We start from the raw sequence: 14,991 nt of genomic DNA, 5'->3' as shown, positions 1-14,991 counted from the left end.
GCAAGAAACTGCTTATACTATGCATTGACCTTTACTTGGTGTGCATGAATTGTTCTTTTATGACATGCCGATGCATAGGAAGAGAGTTAGACTTCGTCATTGCTTGATATATGTTACTTTGTGCTCACTACTAAATTACAAATCATTGCTAATTAAAATTGTCTTTGATATACCTTGGGATCCGGGTGGATCCATTACTTGAGCACTATATGCCTAACTTAATGTCTTTAAAGAAAGCGCTGCCAGGGAGACAACCCAGAAGTTTTAGAGAGTCATTTATTTCTGTTGAGTGCTTTTATATAGTCTAAAAACAAAAAAATAAATAGGGGAACCTAAAACTTTTCAAAAAAAGGAAAGTGAAAGTGAGAAAGACAAGCATTGTTGAAGTAGGAGAGTTCCTTGAACTTTGTTCATGCTCACCAAAACTTTGTGAATCTTGATTACAGAAACTTTTCATCAAAAATAATTATCCCCTTGTAAATTTCCATTGTATTATAAAAATAATGTGCCAAGGTTTGCCTTTAGGATGTTTACAATGCTTGTTGGTTTGTACGATGCAGGACAGAAATTTGGCTGTAGTGCGCGATTTTACATTTTTTATTGGAACGTCAAACGGTTCTGAAACTTTTTGCACTGTCTTGCTGTAAAAAAAATATTTTTCCTAATCTTGGTAGAATTTTTGGGGTACCATAAGTATGGTGATTGTTCATATTGCTACAGACTGTTCTGTTTTTGACAGATTCTGTTTTTGGTGCATAGTTTACTTGTTTTGATGAAACTATCAATTTCTATCAGTGTATTAAGCCATGAAAAAGCTATATTATAGTAGACACAATGAAAAAACAAAATATGAATTGGTTTGCAATAGTACTTAGAGTAGTGATTTGCTTTATTATACTAACGGATCTTACCGAGTTTTCTGTTGAAGTTTTGTGTGGATGAAGTGTTTGATGGAGGTCTCCATATGAGGAAAAGGAAGAGAGGCAAGAGCTCAAGCTTGGGGATGCCCAAGTTACCCCAAGTAAATATTCAAGGAGACTCAAGGGTCTAAGCTTGGGGATGCCCCGGAAGGCATCCCCTCTTTCTTCGACAAGTATCGGTATGTTTTCGCATTCTTTTCGTTCATGCGATATGTGCAAGTCTTGGAGCGTCTTTTGCATTTAGTTTTCACTTTTATTTTATGCACCATGCTGGTATGAGATAGTCCATGGTTGATTTATAGAATGCTCTTTGCACTTCACTTAAATCTTTTGAGTATGGCTTTATAGAATGCTTCATGTGCTTCACTTATATCATTTGAAGTTTAGATTGCCTGTTTCTCTTCACATAGAAAACCGCCATTTGTAGAATGCTCTTTTGCTTCACTTATATTTGTTAGGGAGTGGGAATATCTTTTGTAGAAAGAATTAAACTCTCTTGCTTCACTTATATCTATTTAGAGAGATGACAGGAATTGGTCATTCACATGGTTAGTCATAAAATCCTACATAAACTTGTAGATCACTGAATATGATATGTTTGATTCCTTGCAATAGTTTTGCGATATAAAGGTGGTGATATTAGAGTTATGCTAGTGAGTAGTTGTGGATTAGTAGAAATACTTCTGTTGAGGTTTGTGATTCCCGAAGCATGCACGTATGGTGAACCGTTATGTGATGAAGTCGGAGCATGATTTATTTATTGATTGTCTTCCTTATGAGTGGCGGTCAGGGACGAGCGATGGTCTTTTCCTACCAATCTATCCCCCTAGGAGCATGCGCATAGTAATTTGTTTCAATGACTAATAGATTTTTGCAATAAGTATGTGAGTTCTTTATGACTAATGTTGAGTCCATGGATTATACGCACTCTCACCCTTCCATCATTGCTAGCCTCTTCGGTACCATGCATTGCCCTTTCTCACCTCGAGAGTTGGTGCAAACTTTGCCGGTGCATCCAAACCTCGTGATATGATATGCTCTGTCACACATAAGCCTCCTTATATCCTCCTCAAAATAGCCACCATACCTACCTATCATGGCATTTCCATAGCCATTCTGAGATATATTGCCATGCAACTTCCATCATCATCATATACATGACTTGAGCATTCATTGCCATATTGGTTTGCATGATCGTAAGATAGCTAGCATGATGTTTTCATGGCTTGTCCATTTTTTGATGTCATTGCTATGCTAGATCATTGCACATCCTGGTACACCGCTGGAGGCATTCACATAGAGTCATATCTTTGTTCTAGATATCGTGTTGTAATATTGAGTTGTAAGTAAATAAAAGTGTGATGATCATCATTATTAGAGCATTGCCCCAGTGAGGAAAGGATGATGGAGACTATGATTCCCCCATAATTCGGGATGAGACTCCGAACTTTATGAAAAATAAAAGAGGCCAAATATGCCCAAATAAAAAAAGAGGCCAAAGAAGCCCACCAAAAAAATATAATAAAAAAAGAAAATAAAAAATGAGAGAAAAAGAGAGAAGGGGCAATGTTACTATCCTTTTACCACACTTGTGCATCAGAGTAGCACCATGTTCTTCATATAGAGAGTCTCTTGAGTTATCACTTTCATATACTAGTGGGAATTTTCATTATAGAACTTGGCTTGTATATTCCGACGATGGGCTTCCTCAAATGCTCGAGGTCTTCATGAGCAAGCAAGTTGGATGCACACCCACTTAGTTTCAGTTTGAGCTTTCATACACTTATAGCTCTAGTGCATCCGTTGCATGGCAATCCCTACTCCTGGCATTGACATCAATTTATGGGCATCTCCATAGCCCGTTGATTAGCCGCGTCGATGTGAGACTTTCTCCCTTTTTGTCTTCTCCACACAACCTCCACCATCATATTCTATTCCACCTATAGTGTCATGGCTAACGCTCATGTATTGCGGAAAAGGTTTAAGAACGTCAAAAGTATGAAACAATTGCTTGGCTTGTCATCGGGGTTGTGCATGATTTGAATATTTTGTGTGGTGAAGATGGAGCATAGCCAGACTATATGATTTTGTAGGGATAACATTCTTTGGCCATGTTGTTTTGAAAAGACATGATTGCTTTATTAGTATGCTTGAAGTATTATCGTCTTAATGTCAAATGATAGCCTATTGCTTTGAATCACTCGTGTCTTAATATTCATGCCATGATTAGATACATGATCAAGATTATGCTAGGTAGCATTTCACATCAAAAAATATCTTTTTTATCATTTACCTACTCGAGGACGAGCAAGAATTAAGCTTGGGGATGCTGATACATCTCCATCGTATCTATAATTTTTGATTGTTCTATGCCAATATTATTCAACTTTCATAAACTTTTGGCAACTTTTTATACTATTTTTGGGACTAATATATTGATCCAGTGCCCAGTGCCAGTCTTGTTTGTTGCATGTTTTATGTTTTGCAGAAACCCAATATCAAACGGAGTCCAAACGGGATAAAAACAGACGGATATTATTTTTGCAATATTTATGATTTTTGGGAAGAAAAATCAACGCGAGACGGTGCCCGAGGGGGCCACGAGGAAGGGGGCGCACCCCTGACCCTCGTGGACACCCCGTAAGGCAGTTGATGCTCTTCTTTTGCCGTAAGAAAGCTAATTTTTGGAGAAAAATCTAGGCGAAGGTTTCAATCCAATCGGAGTTACGGATCTCCGGATATATAAGAAACAGTGAAAGGGCAGACTCCAGGAACGCAGAAACAGAGAGAGATAGAGAGACAGATCCGATCTCGGAGGGGCTTTCGCCCCTCCCACGCCATGGATACCAAGGACCAGAGGGGAAACCCTTCTCCCATCTCGGGAGAAGGAAGGAAGAAGAAGAAGAAGGGGGCTCTCTCCCCCTTGCTTCCGGTGGCGCCGGAACGCCGCCGGGGGCCATTATCATCACGACGATCTACACCAACAACTTCACCGCCTTCATCACCAACTCTTCCCTCCTCTATGCAGCGGTGTAACCCCTCTTTTACCCGCTGTAATCTATACTTAAACATGGTGCTCAACGCTATATATTATTTCACAATGATGTATGGCTATCCTATGATGTTTGAGTAGATCCGTTTTGTCGTATGGGTTAATTGATGATCGTGATTGGTTTGAGTTGCATGTTTTATTATTGGTGTTGTCCTATTGTGCCCTCCGTGTCACGCAAGCGTGGGGGATTCCCGCTGTAGGGTGTTGCAATATGTTCGTGATTCGCTTATAGTGGGTTGCTTGAGTGACAAATGCATAAACCAGAGTAAGGGGGTTGTGGCGTATGGGGTTAAGGGGACTTGATGCTTTAATGCTATGGTTGGGTTTTACCTTAATGATCTTTAGTAGTTGCGGATGCTTGCTAGAGTTCCAATCATAAGTGCATATGATCCAAGAAGAGAAAGTATGTTAGCTTATGCCTCTCCCTCAAATAAAATTGCAATAGTGATTACCGGTCTAGTTATTGATTGCCTAGGGACAAATAACTTTCTCGTGACAAAAAGCTCTCTACTAAAACTAACTTAGTTGTGTCTTCATCTAAACAGCCCCTAGTTTTTATTTACGTGCTCTTTATTATCTTGTAAACCTATCCAACAACACCTACAAAGTCCTTCTAGTTTCATACTTGTTTTAGGTAAAGCGAACGTCAAGCGTGCGTAGAGTTGTATCGGTGGTCGATAGAACTTGAGGGAATATTTGTTCTACCTTTAGCTCCTCGTTGGGTTCGACACTCTTACTTATCGAAAGAGGCTACAATTGATCCCCTATACTTGTGGGTTATCACTTGCAAGCATGTGACTAATGAGTGTGGTCACGTGATCTTGTATTATGTAACGAGTAAATAGACTTGCTGGTAACGAGATTGAACTAGGTATGGAGATATCGACAATCAAATCTCGGGCAAGTAACATATCGTCAGACAAAGGGAATTGCATACGGGAATAATTGAATCCTTCACAACCTGGTTCAACTGATAAAGATCTTCGTGGAATATGTGGGAACCAATATGGTCATCCAGGTCCCACTATTGGTTATTGACCGGAGAGGAGTGTCGATCATGTCTACATGATTCTCAAACCTGTAGGGTCGCACACTTAACGTTTGGTAGCGCTAGTGTAGTATTGAGATATTAATAGTGGAAATCTAAAGGTTGTTCGGAGTCCCGGATGGGATCCGGGATGTCATGAGGAGCTCTAGAATGGTCTGGAGGTAAAGATTTATATATGGAAAGATCTTGTCGAGGTTTCAGGAAAAGTCTATTTTTTTGGTATTATACCGGAAGTCCTCAGAGAGTTCCACCACGCCCCATACAGTAGCATGGGCTGTGGGGGTTCCCTCGCCTTATTGGGCCAGGCACACCAGCCCCTACTTGGCCCATAAGCCTAGGGTACGGGAAACCCTAAAGGGGAGGGCCCTCCACTTGGCTTGGAGGGCACTCCTCCCCCTTGGACGCCCCCTGCCTTGGGAGGGGCTAGGGCTGGCACGCCCCTCCTTCACCCCTATATATAGTGGAGAAGCGCAGGGGGCAGCGAACCCTTCGTCCCTTGCCCCATCCCTCTCCTGCTACTCCTCCATATTCTCCAGTACGCGCTTGGCACTGCCACCACGCCATCATGTTGGTTCAGATCTCATCTATCTCCTCTCGCTTGTTTGCTGGATCAAGGAGAGGAGCCACAATCTTTAGATCATTAATGCTCATATCGGAGATGCCACACGTGCGGTGCCTGGATCAGATTGGATCGCGACACGAGTACGACTACGCCAACCATGATCTTTTGATCGTTAATGCTTTTGGTCTACAAGGGTATGTAGACACACTCCCCCTCTGGTTGGTATGCATTTCCATTGATAGATCTGGGTGTTTCGTAGGAATTTTTTTGATTTCCATGCTTAATTTTCCCGACAGATAAAACTAGAAGTACTTTTGTGGGTATAAAAGGATTGCAAGATAAAAAAGAACTTGGAAATAAAGGTTATGTTATGTAAGGTAAAGGTACAATTAAGTAAAGGATAGTGAGTGTGGAGTAGTGGGGGTATGTTGTGTGGAATTGTCCCTAGGCAATCGCATATGAAACTAAATTGATAATCAACTATTGCAGTTCTATATGCGGGAAAGGCCTATGCTAACATGCAGCAAAATCCATTGACTACAAGTACTTATGATTGGAACTCTAGAAAGCATCCACAAATACCAAAGATTGAATAAAGTAAAATCCTAACCATGGAATTAAGATCTAAGGTCACCTTTATCCCATATGCAACAACTCACAAACAAAGGTTTAGGTTTCTTTCGCACCGACAACCCATCATAAGCAAATCAATCACGTATTGCAAAACCCAAAAGCATTAATCCCACACATATGTGCAAACGGTGGGCACCATAGGATAGCACCATATCAACATACAACTCAAATCAACCATAGCATAACATAATAGACTTATAGGACAAAAAGGATCTACGCAGACATATAGAAGATGCAAGAAATCATTGTATAATAATTAATAGCATCAAACACCATGTTTAACAGTGGGATTACAACGGGTTGCAGAGAGTGGAAAACTAAATAAAGAGGGAGGGAGGTGATGGAGATGTTGATGAAGACGATGGAGTCGATGGAGATGATGGCGGTGATGACGGATGTGAAGCTCCTCGTGATGTTATACTCAATGTCCTATTATCCTGAACGTGAAGTTCCTGGAACTTAAGTTGATTTACTCTCGGTAGACTCTTCAACGCAATCTCCAAACCTTCACATACTCATCCTTGGCAAACCATGATCACTCTTGGTTGCTCGGACCGACACCTAACCGTCTAGCGAGCGTGCAGCTCACAAGAGCAATATATACAAGCTTTGTATCAATCAAGTTATTCATGATGCTCAAACACTTAAATAGATTTAGGTTTGGGGTATTGTCTATGAAATCTCTCAATACTCCGGGTTGCTCAGACAGAGACTCTTAGTTCAAATGGAGCAACCAACCGTTGCGGGTTGGGGTGTGATGGCTATTTATAGCTCGAGCAATCCTAAGGTGTGAAATGACCAATAGGGGCCTGTTCCACACAAGAATAAACTGACACATGTCACAACGGTGTGATTTCAAACTCACGCAATAACTTACTTGCAGCGCAAGTCAAGGTGACTCTACTACTTGTGATTTTATCTCAAGATTCAGAAGAACCACGTCTCTAACTTAAAGGAAGAGACACAATGCATAAAAAGATTTCTCTCGACTTCGCTCAGGGATATAGGTTTATGATTGAGTACACAATGAAGACCTAAATCTCAACTAACTTGGACCCCCTTATAGTCTGGCTTGCCTTATGACTCAAATGAAAGAAATGAAACTAGAGAAAGACATACATCTTCTTGCCGAACAACATACCAGTATGATTCCGCTCAACAACAATTTTTAGGGGTCTTCTCCCACACGCAATCTTATCAATAGCATACTCCTCATCGACTCAGACAATCTTGCTTAAAGATATAACAATATTCTCAATGCTACGCGGAGACTTTTTACTCCGTGTGCACACAAACATATTAGTCCCTTAACAATTTGGTCTAACAATTTTTAACACACTAAGGGGGGCACTAGATGGACCTAGAAAGTGTATGGACCATGTGTTATTACTGGAAATATTAGAGAACTAGCTTATTGTTTGGATCTTCCCTCCTCCAGCCGAATTCATCCAATATTTCATGTCTCCCGGCTTAAGCAATGTGTGGCTCCTCACAACCAGGTACAATTAGTTCTGCCCCCTCCCAATGCTCTTCTTCAGGACGAATGCATCTGCTTGTACTTGGGAAGATCTAGATTCGTTGCGCCAGTAGTTTCCTCAAACAGCAGCTTGGGGTCAAGTCGTTACTCAAGAATGGGGGATTGCCAAAGACACCATCTCCAATTTAAATGATGCGCCGACGGCCGGTCTAGACGCAAGACGAGACTACCAACCTAGCTTGTAGGTCGAGGATGAGTCCAATGAACCCTATAACGTTTACCATATCCTATAACCTAAATAGTTGATCCCCACTATCTTCAATTCTCTCACCATGCAAGTATGTCACCTCACCATGCCACCATGCATGAAAAAAGACCCATGTTAACATGCACCATGCATACTACTCATATTTAATAATATTCAAAAACTATAGAATAACCAAAGAAAATAAATGTATTCTAATTTCAGTTCACATATTGTTAGTTTAAATATCATTTTTTTCATATACAACCAAATCTCACTGAAATAACTGCAACTAATTCCTGCAGCACCGCATGGGCTATTATCTCTAGTGTACTCGAGGAACTTGGCGAAGAACGCATTGGCCTCTCATTCTGTTTGTAATTGTACTGGAACAGAAGTAAGGGATGGGGATGGGGGATTCCTCTAATAAAATCAATTAGTTCTTCATAGCCAGGGGCGGATCCACCACAGGTCATGGGTGTGCAAATGTACACCCAATTTTTCTTGAGAAAAAAATCATATAGATAGGATATGACAAAAGAAAGGAGTACTAGCGTACATGCTTGAGAGCCTAAGCAGCAGAGCCGTGGCCAACAGGCCAATGGCCCACTAGGCAGGAGCCCAGTAGCAGCAGCCAGCTACTTTTGTCCAGAGCTGAATGCCCTCACGCACGGGAGACAATTACTAATCTGAATTTGCACTCGTTGACATGTAGTAGGAATACATGTGTAGCTTCCGTTTGAATTTAGAGAGATATAGCTATGTACATTCCGCTATCCTCATCTGATTGGTTTCATTAGTAAAAAAAATAATAACAATTGAATTTTTGAAGACTAGCACTAGGCCGGAACAGAAAAAAGTAACAATGCTACTGTGATTTGTTATTTTTGAACACGCAAAGTTAAATTCCTGGATCCACCCCTGTCCATAGCTATGAAATCCGAGTTTCTAGCCTAGAGGATTCACAAGTTCTTTGTGTTCGATCCCCTCCGAACACGAACCCCTCCTCCCTGCAATGCACGCAGGAGAGAGCTCACCATGAGAGCCGATGAAGTAGACGCCCTCAATGTTATGGGCTCCCCGTACGCCCTTTTGATGGTCGTCGATAAGGCTCCACGGGCTCCCGCAGCCACAACAGAGCAGCACCACCCGCTAGTTGGTCGGCCCGAGCATGAGCTTATCCATGGCCATATGATGACCAACAGATGATTTTTTATTTTTTACAACAAGGGTCTTAGATAAGCTTTTGCAACAACACCTTTATTGCAAAAAAAAAAATATAGTAACTCTGATTCAACAAAAAAAACTACTCCCTCCGTCTCATAATGTAAGATGTTTTAAAAGGTCTTACATTATGGGACGGAGAGAGTACAACGAGGCCCTATTGCAAAAAAAAATAGCCAGCGGAGTAGCACGCCCCAAACAATAGACGATTGGCCCCACAAGCGGCCCTCTTATTTTATCATCAAACATGCATCCCGGGTAGCAAAATAACCATGTGTTATACCGCCATCTCATAACTTAACTTGGAAGGCTAATGCAATTCATACAACATGAAGCTACCTTCACATGAAACTATGAGTACATGATATATCGTGTACCTCCCTTTTTGGGGAATTATGCACATTTCAAGAATAATTTGGATGACAGTGCTAACTTCATACAAATATCATGTCTCATGAGCTATGATAAGGCGTGGGTTTGTAATCATATGCTTAGAAACTGGCATCCTCTGTTGTCGGCCTCCTCAAGAAATAACGCAAGCTATTCGCGAGAACCTGCAGGAACGAACTAAATGAGAAAATACACTTTGGTGACCAGTGAAAATAATAGAGATACATTTGGCTCTAATCAGGATGGTCTGCTACTTATATTTTCCCCTTTTCACTAGATCAAAGATAGGACTTCTGTACATGTCCCGGTTCCATGGTAATCTGATGCAACCTAGATAATTGCATGCATGATGAGTTTACCTGTTGCAAAGCCTTGATTAATGGCTTGCCCCGGTAACTGACATGGAATTTTGCCTTGGCCAATAGCCCCTACAAGACACAAAATCTCAGCAGAAGAACAACTTTTGAATACAAAATCCCCAAATGACTGTTGTCACCTCAGTGTCAAATTCTCCAGATTGGACAGTGATATTGATGTCAGCAATGATCTTAACTAGATCAACCAACAACCCTGGACGGTCAGCTGATTCCACAACAAGTAAACTGAAATGGAACATTGGGGGAGATCAAATCAATGCGATCTTATACTTATGGGGAACAACAACAATATAGCAAACTGATGATCTTACTGCGGTCAAGAAAGCAAAGTTCAGATAATGCCAAGGGATATCTTATAGCCTATAAGCAATGCATTTTGTTATTCAATGCCGTCCAAAAACAAATCAGGTTCTCACAAAAAAAAAAAAAAACTGGTCATAGTCATTCGAGATGACAGCTAATCTCCAGTCAGATATCTTCTTTAGGACACAAGCTTGATCCACAAAAGAACCAAGAACGAATCATTATATTGCTTCTAGCCCCATAACAAGTACTCCCTCCGATCCATAATAAGTGTCGCAGTTTTGAACTAAGGTTAGTTCAACCTCAGTTCAAAACTGTGACACTCATTATGGATCGGAGGGAGTACTTTATTAGGATGAAAGCCAAAGTACATAAATTTTTCTTGTATTATGAAGAATAAAGCAACAGGGAAGACTACCTTCTTTCAGGACCATCGTCATAGATCTCTATGTGAGTTGCTATGTCCACATCAACCTGCCGATTTACATGCAAAAATTATTTACAGATAGAAAAAATTACGAATCTCAAGCACATTAATAAGAGAAAGCATAATTATGATGTGACATCAGACTGCAATTTCATGGGCATAGTATGAGCAGTTCATCCAAATTCATGTACTCAAAACATATGAATGTATTCTGCAACAAGGCGCTATCGAAATCATGTGTACCATAATTACTTTTTATATTGTCAGGTTTAGCAATCAATCAGGTATGTATAAATTTACAGACAAGGCATTCCTATCATGAAGTTTACTATTAGAACATAGTGTCTTGTAAACCTTCATGTGTTGTTCCTTCTCGTAAAACAAAGATAAGTAATATGGTTTTAAGGTCGTCCATATAATTGAGATGTTTTCAGGTATTCAAGGTCAATAAGATAGAAGGTACAGACTCTTTGATTTATGGATGGATTTAAACAAGTACCACTTCTGTAGGGGGCTCTAGCCCAAAAGTTGCACCCATGGCCAATTGACTGCTAGCTTCCTAGTGTCAAATAAATAAAGACGCAGACGTTAGTTTACTAGATTTAAGTTAAGACATCTTAGCAAAGAAAAAAAAGGGTCGAGGGAAATTACAGGATGATACTCAAGCATGTTGTTTATAATTGTCAGTCTTACTGCTTCTAACAACTCTGGGTCATCAATTTTGCGACCAGTTGACCTGTAGAGTATTGCTCTCACTCATTCTAGACAAGAAGTGATATGTGCAGAAAAGTACATTGAAGAAAGATGTCACATTCTGCTGCTATAACTGGAAGATCAAACTTATATGAGAGATTCCTCATGCCAAGCTTTGCATATCTGAAATAATAATAAAATGATCCACTTACGACTTTGTTATAGCGAACTTATTGTGTTTGCCAGAAGAATCGAGGCAAACACTAGCTTTCACAACATTTAGCCCTAAATTCCTCAAGGCACTCATCTGCACATAGAACAGAACACAGAATTAATCAGCATTTCAAGAATCCAAGATGGTGAAAATAAGAACCTAAGAGTGATGAATGGTAAAGGTAAATTGAAAAGGCAATGTAAACAACACACAGTATCAAGAAGATCCCCAAGACGGTCACCCAAGGTTACTTCCACAATAGTTGCATCTGGATCTGAGTCTTGATCTATTATAACTTTCGGTGTAGGGACTGTATTACTGTTGCTAGAGCTCCCATTCTGCAAAACAAAGTATCTGCAGTTGAACATGGAGGTTCATCCAATGTTTTGTCGTAAGCAATGCTATCTACCTCAACAGCTGCAGGCGAAGCAGCTCTAGGAACCCTCAAAGCTGGAGACAATAATCTAAACAAAAGAAAAAAAATAGTTGTAATAATACACATGTGCAATATATATTGAGAATTGTAAGAAGTTGTGATGTAATAAGACAAAATGTTAAAAGGCTTAATGAGAAAAAAATGAATAAAAATGTTTCATCAAAATAACATCAATGCACTGTGTAGAAACTAGACCACTCACTTGAACCATGGGTGGAAATCATAACAGTTTTAACACCAGAAAGTGTATTAACAGCAGTTTAAATATATTTAATCAGTCGATGGAAACAAATTGATTCAAAGAAAGCAAGTATTCACACGGTGCAGCCAGTGTTTATAACACAATAAAATAAAATGAAGGAAACGCTTATAACCTATAGTTAGTTGCAACAGACAAGGGTAAATTTTTCCAACACGAAAAACCAAAGAATATAGTATCAAGCTTGATCATATCAGTCTACACAAGAAACTATAACACGTAAGTTCACAAATCCAGCAAGAAAGAAAGAAAGAAATATATCGCTGGCGTGACTACCTGCAAATGTAATCAACCCCTCAGCACCATAAAATTTCGGTCAGCTAAACTTATTACCACTGCTTTAGCTAAACTAGATGTAACGAAACAGTGAACTGACTTATCGTAATCATCACTGCGCCCCTAAAGTAATTAGCGCTACCATCAGTTCAACAATAAAATGACCCAGTGGAACCAGAATTTCACAAAAGCCTCACAGTTTTAACCAGAATTAAACCAACTGTGAGGTATATTCTGCAGCTGAAACAAAACAAAAGAGTCTAAGCATCGAGTTATATCATGACGAAATCATTATGTAAGTTAGCACCAAGGATAGCGGATGAATCAAACAAAAAATTCTGCATCCCACTGAACAACACTATTATGCAGAATTCATTTTGAAGGGGCATCCGTTCTAAATTAAAAGCTCGAATCTTTGGAGCTAAGGCTAAGAATCTTCGAATCCTAGCACAGCATCTTACCATCCAAACGGGAAAGAAAGACTCAGAATCTAATGTGCCAAAAGCGCAAGGAAATCTGGGCCAGTCTGCTCACCTCAGCTTAGCGGGCGCTGCCGGTGCAAGTGGCCGCCACCCGGCAAGCGGATGGTTCCCGGACGCCGCCGGAAATACGCCGGAACAGGTACGGAGGGTCCCGGCGGCTACGGCGACGGCCATTTCTGGAATCTTCTCCCCCACTCGGCCAAGAAACGTGCGAGGATTGGGATCAAATCTTGTCAAATAAACCCGGGGGTGGGGTGGGGGAGGGGAGATGGTGCTACAAAGGAGAGGGCGCTGATGGGATCATAGCGAGGATATCTATGGCTGTCGCGGCGGCTCTATCCATAGGATAGAGAGGTGGAAACGGGAGGTTGGCTCGTGCTCTCCCTCTCGACCTCGCGGCTTCACCTCACCCTCCGCTCCAGATATACAGAGACACTCTTCTCTCTCAGCGATGTCCCTTTCTGATGGGTTGGAGAAGTAAGTGGAAAATGGAGGATGAGGGAAGAGGACAAGGCAGATAAGTTCGTTGGGGCTGCTTGCCCTCGTAAAAGCATCTCAATTACAAACTCATATAGTAAAGGCAATGCACGGAATAAATATATAAATATTATACTCCCTCCGTCCGGAAATACTTGTCGGAGGAATGAATGTATCTAGATGTATTTTAGTTCTTGATACATCCATTTTTATGCATTTCTCCGACAAGTATTTCCGGACGAAGGGAGTATAAATATAAGTACAACAATAATATAAATATAAAGATATACGCAAAGCATCTCAACTATAAACTCATATAGTAAAGGCAATACACCGAATAAATATATAAATATTATATAGTACAAGTACGACAATAGTTCAAATCCAAAGACAAACGCAATATAAGAGGTAGCAATTAAATTTGTTCAAAAAATGTGCAATCAAACACAATTAGACGTGATCAAATCAAGCAACATCATTGTTGACAAAATCATCGCCATCACCACGAACCATAGCATCACCATCATCAACATTGGCCAAAGAACCATCACCACCATTCCGGAAGCACCACCACTACCACCATCATTGGCTGAAGCACCACACCTCCATGGGCCGAAGTACCATCATCAGCCGTAAGATCATTAAGCTCCTGCCTCCTCCGAAACATGATCTCCATTCTTTTCAACTCGCAAAACTCTTGTCATCGGTTCCATGCCATTTGGATCAATCATCAAGAACCGGTCCTCCTCGACAATCTTGTTGCCCTTCCTCTTTTGCTCCTCAAAAGCGATCTTGCGCTCCTTGAAGGCACATCTTTTCTCCCACTTTGCCTTCTTTTGTTGGTTCTTCTTCTCGGCCAATACCCCCTTGGTTTCCAAATGCTTCTCCGTCATGGTTTTCTTTAACATCACCATTGAACTAATTTGCTCCCTCAGGCTAGAGGCCTCGATCGACCTCTTCACCCTATCTATGTCCATCTTTCTTCCATCGGATTTCCCTTGTTTCTTCCCCCCTTGGTTCATCATCACTATCATCATCGTCTTCCAAGTTAATGAGTGCACCTTTCTTTGGTGGAGCTTCTTCATCCCTCAACCTCTATTTCTCATTATGTTCAAACAAGCTCCAACAATGTTGGGGCAAGAATGGTTTACCTTTGGAATCTGGCATTTGCTTGAACCTTTCATGCGCAATGTGATCCTACATTTGGAAAAGAGGCAAGTGTGATATCAAATTGGCATGAAAGCAAACAAGATCACAAATGTGTACAACAAAATGAAACCAAACTCACATGGTTGTCAATTGTGCACCACTTCGAGGTGCATTCCTCACTTGTTCCAAGTAACCACTCCAACGGCTACAATGCTTTGGAGTGATTTCAATGAACGGGCGAATGGGGTAGGCATGAGCTTATGATACTTGTCCTCAATGCGTTGTCATTTTTTCCCTTTTGATCATTGTCGGCAACCACATCAAGTGACACACATTCCCATGCTCTCA

The 14,991-nt window shown here is 40.8% G+C and overlaps 1 protein-coding gene across 1 annotated transcript; it reads right to left on the bottom strand.

The window, feature by feature from the left end:
* Positions 1 to 9,361: 9,361 nt before the first annotated feature.
* LOC119335766 (ACT domain-containing protein DS12, chloroplastic-like) lies at positions 9,362 to 13,417 on the bottom strand. The gene is made up of 10 exons (XM_037607843.1): positions 13,070 to 13,417; positions 11,974 to 12,028; positions 11,777 to 11,902; positions 11,563 to 11,657; positions 11,309 to 11,393; positions 11,157 to 11,216; positions 10,649 to 10,704; positions 10,047 to 10,152; positions 9,910 to 9,978; positions 9,362 to 9,714 (listed from the first exon to the last, which is right to left on the bottom strand). Exons 1-10 carry the CDS (start codon positions 13,189 to 13,191, stop codon positions 9,652 to 9,654), a joined length of 837 nt encoding a protein of 278 aa, XP_037463740.1. The 5' UTR covers positions 13,192 to 13,417; the 3' UTR covers positions 9,362 to 9,651.
* Between the last annotated feature and the right edge of the window lie 1,574 nt (positions 13,418 to 14,991).

This window comes from Triticum dicoccoides, chromosome 7B (assembly GCF_002162155.2).
Source record: "Triticum dicoccoides isolate Atlit2015 ecotype Zavitan chromosome 7B, WEW_v2.0, whole genome shotgun sequence".
Taxonomy (NCBI): domain Eukaryota; kingdom Viridiplantae; phylum Streptophyta; class Magnoliopsida; order Poales; family Poaceae; genus Triticum; species Triticum dicoccoides.
This window is presented reverse-complemented; position numbering and strand designations above follow the sequence as displayed.